The 9536-nt window shown below is 48.2% G+C and overlaps 1 protein-coding gene across 1 annotated transcript in view; it reads left to right on the top strand.

Annotated features, from left to right (window-relative positions):
- The first annotated feature begins 4658 nt into the window (after positions 1-4658).
- XXYLT1 (xyloside xylosyltransferase 1) overlaps positions 4659-9536 on the top strand; it is a 189741-nt gene continuing 184863 nt past the window's right edge. The window contains exon 1 of the mRNA XM_017514598.2: positions 4659-5267. Coding sequence (XP_017370087.1) covers positions 4764-5267 — 504 coding nt within the window. The 5' untranslated portion in view covers positions 4659-4763. The remainder of the gene's footprint in view (positions 5268-9536) is intronic.

The following is a 9536-nucleotide window of genomic DNA, read 5'->3' as shown; positions in this document are numbered from 1 at the left end:
TTTTTTTTGAGACGGAGTTTCGCTCTTGTTACCCAGGCTGGAGTGCAATGGCGCAATCTCGGCTCACCGCAACTTCTGCCTCCTGGGTTCAGGCAATTCTCCTGCCTCAACGTCCTGAGTAGCTGGGATTACAGGCACATGCCACCATGCCCAGCTAATGTTTTGTATTTTTAGTAGAGTTGACCATCATGTTGACCTGGATGGTCTTGATCTCTTGACCTCGTGATCCACCTGCCTCGGCCTCCCAAAGTGCTGGGATTACAGGCTTGAGCCACCGTGCCGAGCAAAAAAATTTTTTTTTAATCCAAATCCTAGACATTTCACCAGCAAATCATTCAGTATGTACATCTAAAAGTTAAGGACTGTTTAAAAAATCATAACCCACTCAAACTATGAAACTAATCAGTATTCAAATCGTCTGGTTGTCTCGTGTGATTTTTAAAATCGATTGTGCAAATCAGAATTCAGGTAAGTTCTATACATTGCAGTTGGTGAATATGTTTCTTAGTCTCTCTAGGTTTTTCCTACATTTATTACTAGTTTTTTCGTTTGTTTCTTTAGAAATGGGGTCTCGCACTGTGACCCCAGGCTGGAGGGCTGTGGCGATCATAGCTCACTGCCGCCTTGAACTCCTGAGCTCAAGTGATCCTCCCACATAGTTTGGAGTACAGACATGAGCCACCTCACCCTTTTGTTATTTTTTAAAATTTCCACCTGCAGTTTGTTGAAAACACCACTTTTAATGACTACATTGCTTTAGTTTTAACCACTTCATTGATGACCATTTGATTCCCATTTTTTTTGCTATCATGAACCTAGCTTTGCTTTATTTATTTTTTTGAGACGGAGTCTGGCTCTGTCGCCAGGCTGAAATGCAGTGGCGTGATTTCAGCTCACTGCAACCTCCTGATTCAAGCTGTTCTGTCTCAGCCTCCCGAGTAGCTGGGATTACAGTTGCCTGCCACCGTGCCCAGCTAATTTTTGTAGAGACGGGAGTTTCACCATGTTGGCTAGGATGGTCTCAATCTCCTTACCTCATGATCCGCCCGCCTCAGCCTCCCAAAGTGCTGGGATTACAGGTGTGGGCCACTGTGCTCGGCCTTTGCCTTAATTTTTATTTACTTACATTTTTTTTGAGATATGGTCTTGCTCTGTTGCTCAGGCTGGGGTGCAGAGGTGCCATCTCGGCTCACTGCAATCTCTGCCCTCTGGGTTCAAGTGATTCTCCTGCCTTAGCCTCTTGAGTAGCTGAGATTACAGGCGCCCACCACCATGATGCTATTTTTGTATTTTTAGTAGAGAACGAGGTTTCACCATATTGGCCAGGATGGTCTCAAACGACCTTGAGTGATCTGCCTGCCTCAGCCTCCCAAAGTGCTGGGATTACAAGCGTGAGCCACCGTGCCTGGCCTTGCTTTATTCTTAAGGTTAAATATTTTAGAACATTCTTAAATTATTTCTTTAGGAAGAATTTCTAGGAGTGAAAATGCTGGTTCAATGAGTATATTTTTGAGACTCATCAAATATGGTCGGCACTGTGTTAGGTACTGGGTATATTGTGGTTAATAAAAAGCAGATCTGCTGCTCTTCTCTTGGAGTCACGTGTTCTTGCAATGGAGAAAGATGAGACTAGGGCAGTATATATATAAGTGGCCCTCACAGAATAGTTGAGTGGCGCTTAGCCCAGACACCGGATATAAGGCATTTAGAGATCATTTATGTAGGTAGTGACATATAAGCCAAGGTCTGAAGCAGAGAGGTTGGATAATCTATGCAACTTTTATTTTTTTGAAATAGAGTCTCGGTTGCCCGGGCTGGAGTGCAGTGGCATGATCTCGGTTCACTGCAACCTCTGCCTCCCAGGTTCAGCCTCTTAAGTAGTTGGGATTACAAGTGCCCACTACTACCCCCAGGTAATTTTTTGTATTTTTAGTAGAGACAGGGTTTCACCATGTTGGCCAGGCTGGTCTCAAACTCCAGACCTTATGATTTGCTGCCTCAGCTTCCCAAAGCGCTGGGATTACAGGTGTGAGCCACCACGCCTGGCCACAACCTTACAATGTGAAAATGACCAACAGGAAAAACCATTTACCTAATCTCAGGTCAGAAATCGGAGAACTTGACCGAAGTTAGAAGTGAAAGATTATTGTGCTTACCCAAGTTCTTTGTCTATTTAGACATGTTATGATACACCAGATATCTCTAAGCTGAGAAAATAGCTCATATTACCATCTATCATACTGCATACTTTGTGCTACTACTACGCTAGGTATGTGGTAGGCACTCAGTATCTATTGGATAAATAGCTGACTGGCTACTTTGAACCTACACTGTTCTTGTTTTCTGTCAGCAATCTAAGGAAGCTGCAACATTAATTTTTATTTATGGGCAAATTACTGGGAATAAGCTACAATATTGATTATTCAGAATGATACATTGTCATTGATAAGTCAGAATAACAGAATAATAAGTATTTTTCTGACTTCCTGTGTAAAACATATTTTTTTGTTACAGTGACCTAATCATGCCACCACTCTACTTTACTGTTTTTATTTTTGATTTATTTTTTTTTGAGACGAGTCTCGCTTTGCTGCCCAGGCTGGATTGCAGTGGCGTGATCTTGGCTCACTGCAACCTCTACCTCCCGGACTCAAGCAGTTCTTCTGCCTCAGCTTCCCAAGTAGCTGGGATTACAGAGGACTGCCACCACACCTAGCCATTTTTTTGTATTTTTAGTAGACACGAGGTTTCACCATGTTGGCCAGGCTGGTCTCAAACTCGTGACCTCAAGGGATCTGCCTGCTTCGGCCTTCCAAAGTGCTGGGATTACAGGTGTGCGCCACCACGCCTGGCCACCCCCTATGTAAAATTTAAATGATTGTTGTTTATGTCTTATCCATAAATTCCAGGAGTAGTCATCTTACAAAGGTTTGAAAAATAAACCATTTGTTGAGTAAATTGATTATAAAATAAGAGGGGAAAAAACCCACATTATTGAAGGCACAATTCTAGAATTATTTCTTCTTTATTAGTGAACAGTAATTAGAATGTAATAATACAGCTCTAGCATGCTTCTTGGAGAGACTGTGGAACATATAATGAAGCCTTAATAGAGATTTGGAATTTATTTATAAATACCCCAGAAAAGCCTATGGTTGCCCAATTGTGTTTCTGCACATTTTGGATATTTAGGCTTTAAAAAGGAGTTTGGTGTCTTTAGCATATTCTGTTTACTCGGTGGTAGGCACTGTTCTGCTTTTTGACTGTTGTCTCTCATAAACCAATGAAGCATAGATATTAATATTAGCCCCATTTTCTATATGGTGTAATTGCAGTTCAGCATGATTAAGTAACATGCTTTAAGTCCAAAAACCTGTATGGAAGAGCTTGAATTCCAGCCTGGATCATTCACCCCAGAGCTTGCTCTCCTTAACCAGTGTCATATGTTAACAGTTGTGATAAAATACACACAACTCAGAGCGTGAATTACTGTTTTTGGAGCTAATCTTGACTAGAAGCTTGGACTTGGAAACAGTATGACTTGGGTTAGAATCCCAGCTCCATTATTTACTAGCCTACTAGATTTGGGTAATTCTCTAAATCTCGGTGTCCTCCGTTGCAAAATACCTCTACCTCATAGGCTTGTGAGAATCCAATGTTTTCCAGAAAAATGTTACTCCAATAGGAAAGAACAAGAGTTAAAAATGAGACGGAATGAGGATCTGGGAAAGGTGGGCTCTACCCACACTTTGAGAAATGATGGCACAGCCCAATAAATTCTGAGAGACCAATCTATATGTGCGTTTGTCCATTTTCACCTCCTCCTCTCTCAAGCATTCACAGCGCTTGTACGTGGTTACTTAAAAACTACTGATCTATCCTCAATTCTTATAAGACTGAAGTTAGTAAGTTTTTATCTAGTTAGCAGCGTGCAACTGCCCAGGGTCAAAATTGCCACTCGCTAGCTCTGTGACTTTGGGCAGGTGACCTCGCTGTGCAAAATTCCCTGGTACATATGAAGGCTCTTAAGTATTAAAAGTCTGTTTACAAAACAAAAAGCTAATGAATGTTGCCCTCTTGGGCTTTACCACGCATTGGGGGCTTGGGGAGCAGGTTCTGGCGGCCGGCGGGGGCCCCCTGCTGGCCACATCCTCTTGCCTCTCTCAGCGCGGCATCCGGCGCGACTTGCGGCCCGGGCAATTTCCTCCCAGGTCAGCGGCAGAAGGGAGGAGCTGCCGGTTTAAATTCCCTACCTCCAGCTTCGGTGCAGGGAGAGGCGGAGAGGGCTTAAAGCCTCCAAGAAATTGTGGGGAAAAATGTGCAGAGATAAGTTTTCCCTCTTGGTGCCTCCAGCTTCGCTCTTTGCTAACCTAGGTTCCTCCGTTCGGGCGCCTCCATTCCATCCAGGGCTCAGATTGGATATCTGGGTTCTGGTGCCTGGCGCGTAGGGCGCCATTTCTCAGCCGGGGCAGCAGGCCAGCTCTCAGCATGCTGGGATCCTTGATCCGCGCCTCCCGCGCCGGGCGGCGGATCCCACTGAACCCCTAGCCCCGCCTCTAACCCCTCGAAACCTAGGACCCAGCGGCTACCGCACGCTCGGTCCCGCCCCTCCACGTATCGGCGCCCGCGATTGGCTCCAGGCGGCTAGGCCCCGCCCCCGCCATGGCCGCCGCCCGCCGCCGGGACTCAGTGGCCGCCGGCGCCCAGGTCCCCGTGGGCTCTCCCGCCTTGCCGGTGCCGCTGGCGCCGCCGTCTCGTAGCGCATGGGCCTCCTCCGAGGCGGGCTCCCTTGCGCTCGGGCCATGGCGCGCCTGGGCGCTGTGCGCTCTCACTATTGCGCGCTGCTGCTGGCCGCGGCGCTGGCCGTCTGCGCCTTCTACTACCTCGGCTCTGGCCGGGAGACTTTCTCCAGCGCCACCAAGAGGCTGAAGGAGGCCCGCGCCGGGGGCCCCGCCGCGCCCTCGCCGCCCCCGCTGGAGCTGGCGCGGGGCTCCGTGGCGCCAGCCCCTGGCGCTAAGGCCAAGAGCTTGGAGGGCGGCGGGACGGGGCCGGTGGACTACCACCTGCTGATGATGTTCACCAAGGCGGAGCACAATGCAGCGCTGCAGGCCAAGGCCCGCGTCGCGCTGCGTTCACTGCTGCGCCTCGCCAAGTTCGAGGCGCACGAGGTGCTTAACCTTCACTTCGTGAGCGAGGAGGCCAGCCGCGAGGTGGCCAAGGGCCTGCTGCGGGAGCTCCTGCCGCCCACCGCTGGCTTCAAGTGCAAGGTGAGCGGGGCGGCCGCTGGGGGCTCCCGGTGGGTGGCCCACCCCATCATAGGCGAGATCAGTGCGCGCTCCCGGAGGGCATCCGGGGAACAAGGGGGTAGGATCGTCCCTGAGCTGCCCACCTGCAGCGTAGTTCCTGACATGTCAGCTACCTGGGTCAAATTGCTTATTTGATTTTGACCTAATAGTTGTACAGAGGGGATCCGAGGCCAGATTTTGGAAAGGAAGTACTAGGTGATATTAAAGGGTGGAGACTGATGTTGGTTGGGGCAGCGTGCTGAGGCGTATTATCTGAATGACTCAAGTGAGTGACTAGGGGAGCTGCTGCCAGGATTCTACAGGCTTCGGGAGTCTGCGATGGCTCCTTGTTGCCTACAAAGTCAACTCCCAGTTTCTTGGTAGGGCTGTTGTGTTGTGAGCCAGGTGTGCGTCTCTGGCTTCACCTCTTCTCCTTTCTCTACGCTCATCTTATGCCTTAGCTATGTATAGACTGGGCTTTTTTATACATGCTGTACTCTCTGCCCACCATGTCCTCTTTGGCCCTTGGCCATTTTTTACTCAGCTCTCACCTCCCCTGAGAAAGTCCCTAGACCCTGGGACCTCTGAAGGTCCTCTCTGGAGGAGGGGCCTGGCAGCCTGTCCCAGGTGATCCTAATGACCCTACTATCTGAGAAACATTGCACGAGTTCAGGGAAGAAAACTGAGGATGGTTGGCTATAGGGTCAGTCTGGGCAGATCTTGGGATTTGACCAGGTCTGCAAATGCCACCTTGAAGATCAGCATTGCCATCTCTTCTGGGCCTACTCTGCGCCGTTGACAGACCTCTGTTCCCTTGTCCCGAGCTCCTGCTGCAGCTCTTGATGCACACCCAGTGCTTGCCAGCCTGCATGCCTTTGCTTTTGTCATTCCCACTCTTGCGGTACTCCTTCTCTCTATTTCCAAGTCTTGCCCATCTTCAGATACCATCCCCTCCTTGGAGCCAAGGAACTGGCCCTCTTTCCTCTTCTACTTCCCTGGTGCTGTGACCATATCATGTCTTATCATCCATCCCTATATACAATGCCTACCACTCTTAGTTGGCACCAGAAATATTGGCCCAGGGGTAGATCCAGCCTCAGGGCTGAGCTCCTCCTGTCTATGAGGAAGTGTTTCATGCTTGGAATACCCCACTTTACTGGGCCCAGTTCCGGCAGCCTCTCTCAAGGCCTGGAGGCAGCTGCAAATGACCTGGAGGGAACTGATACCTCCTCTGTTGAGGTGTGAGAGGTGAGGGTCTAGTGTCTGGGGACTTCGAGCCGGATGTCAGTGGTCGGATAAGAGTTTATCAGTCCTGGCATAAAATTAGTCCCATTATTATTATTACTATTATTTTTATTTGAAATGGAGTTTTGTTCTTGTTGCCCAGGCTGGAGTGCAATGACACTATCTTGGCTCACTGCAACCTCCGCCTCCCGGGTTCAAACGATTCTCCTGCCTAAGCCTCCTGAGTAGTTGAGATTACAGGTGCCTGCCACCATACCAGCTAATTTTTTGTTTTTGTTTTGTTTTGGAGTTTTTTTTGAGATGGAGTTTCGCTGTTGTTGCCCAGGCTGGAGTGCAATGGTGCAATCTCAGCTGACTGCAACCTTCGCCTCCCGGGTTCAAGTGATTCTCCTGCCCGAGCCTCCTGAGTAGCTGGGATTACAGGCATGTGCCACCTCGCTCAGCTAATATTGTATTTTTAGTAGAGATGGGGTTTCTCCATGTTGGTTAGGCTGGTCTTGATCTTCTGACCGCAGGTGATCCGACTGCCCTGGCCTTCCAAAGTGCTGGGATTACAAGCATGAGCCACCACACTCAATTTTTTGTAGTTTTAATAGAGACGAGGTTTCACCATGTTGGCCAGGGTGTTCTCGAAATCCTGACCACAGGTAATCCACTGGCCTCGGCCTCCCAAAGTGCTGGAATATAGGCATGGTGGCTGCCACCACACCCGGCTAATTTTTTGTATTTTTAGTAGAGATGGGGTTTTCACCATGTTGGCTAGGCTGGTCTCGAACTCCTGACTCAGGTGATCCACCCGCCTTGGCTTCCCAAAGTGCTGGAATTACACTGGGCCTGGCCTCCATTCCTTTTATTTTGTTTTGTTTTTGATAAGAATTCTTGCTGTGTTGCCCAGGGCTGGTCATGAACTCCTGAGCTCAAGCGATTCTCCTGCCTTAGCCTCCCGAGTAGCTGGGATTACAGGCATACGACACTGCACCTGGCATTACCATTACTTTTGAGTTCATATTTTGTAAATTTTTCTGTTTGTGATGAAAAGTGCTCTTTTTTTTCTTTTAAGTCTGTGATTCTAAAAGGTTTGCTTCATTTTATTTGTGATTTAATTCCTTCTCGGGTTTGGAATATTTCTGAAAAGAATACCTCTCCTTGTACCGTGGGCCACGTTACACGTCTTTCCTCTGTGTAGAGTACTCCCTGCCCCCATTTTTAGCTGGTACTCAGCTTTCAGGTCTCAGCTCTGGTGTTATTTCCTTGGTAAACCTTTCCTGAGCCTCGTTACATACTTTCAAACTCCAAGCACTTTTCCTTAGTAACATTTATCACAGTCCTATTTATATAATCATTGAATTGATAATTTGTCTTCCTTGCTAGACTCTAAACTCCTTAAGGGCGTAGACACTATCTTAAATGCTGCATCCCTGGCACCTAACATATGTGATTGAATATATTTTTTTTTTTTTGAGAAAGAATCTCATCCTGTTGCCCAGGCTGGAGTACAGTGGTGCGAGCTCAGCTCACTGCAACCTCTGCTCACTGCAACCTCCACCTCCCGGGTTCAAGTGATTCTCCTGCCTCAGCCTCCCAAGTAGCTGGGACTACAGGTGTGCACCACCAGGCTCAGCTAATTTTTGTATTTTTATTAGAAATGGGTTTTCGCCATGTTGGCCTGTGTGGTCTCAATCTCTTGACCTCGTGATCTGCCCACCTTGGCCTCCCAAAGTGCTGGATTACAGGTGTGAGCCACTGTACCTGGACATGTGAGTGAATTTTATACTGGAATTGCTTTTTTGGTATTGACTTGCAAGAAGGACACTAGATTTTCTCACTCTGGTTGTACCAGAGGTGGAAGGGATCTTGGAATATACCACATGATTGGTGAGGATACTTGCCCAAAACTTTCTGGAGAGTTACTCAGTTGGACCTGCATCCTAGGCCAGTAGTGTTACCTTTGTGCGATATTTCTCCTTTAAGGAGCCCCTCTGTCTTGTAAGATAAAGTCCAGGGAGCAGTTTATTCCCAGGGAGAATTGACTTGAGTTGTGTTGGAACTGTCTGAAGATGGCCTGGGGGGCCCCTCTTTCCTTTGGGTGACTCTGGGACCTCAGCATGGCTGCCAGATGCAGAGCAGGGCTGCAGTGAACTAGAACAGGGCAGTGCCCCCACGCCGAGGCCTCCTCTCAGGCCAGTTTCAGGTGGTATAGAAACACCTTTTAGCTCAAATAGCTGAAATGGTTGTGGAAATAGATCCCAGAATATGATTAGTGACCTTAGATTTTATTTTGGCTAATTCGCTGTTAGCTAGAAAGGATTAACATAGGGTTGCATCTTGTTTTAAATCTTTTTGAAAGTTTTAATTAATCTGTTGGTTATCTGTGAACAGGGAAGTATGTTATTTGTTTACTTATCTAGTAAACTTTTGAACTTGCTATGTTCCAGGTACCAGTATGGAAGCTGCTTCTGGCCTATACAATAGGTCGATTTTCTAAATGCTTCAGAAACACCTAGGGACACTTATAAAAATACAGCATTCAGGCCGGGCATGGTGGCTTGAGCCTGTAATCCCAGCACTTTGGGAGGCTGAGGTGGGCAGATCACCTGAGGTTGGGAGTTCGAAACCAACCTGACCGACATGGAGAAACTAAACTGTCTCTACTAAAAATACAAAATTAGCTGGGTGTGGTGGTGCCTGCCTGTAGTCCCAGCTACTTGGGAGGCTGAGGCCGGAGAATCACTCGAACCTAGGAGGCGGAGGTTGTGATGCGCCATTGCACTGTAGCCTGGGCAATAAGAGTGAAACTCCGTCTCAACAAAAGAAAAACAGTTACAGAATCCTGGGCCCCAGCCCAGTCTATGGGTTCAGAATCTGCTGGGTGGGGCCTGGGGATCTGTATTTGGATGGAGCTACGTAGGCAGGCTTGGGAGTCACTGCTGTAAGAAGTCCAGGAGTGCCTGCCGCCCTCCTGCTGGTCTCTCAGACCCAGTTCAGGCATCCTGTCCTCTGGGTAGC

Source organism: Cebus imitator, unplaced genomic scaffold, assembly GCF_001604975.1.
Source record: "Cebus imitator isolate Cc_AM_T3 unplaced genomic scaffold, Cebus_imitator-1.0 Scaffold529, whole genome shotgun sequence".
NCBI lineage: Eukaryota > Metazoa > Chordata > Mammalia > Primates > Cebidae > Cebus > Cebus imitator.
This window is presented reverse-complemented; position numbering and strand designations above follow the sequence as displayed.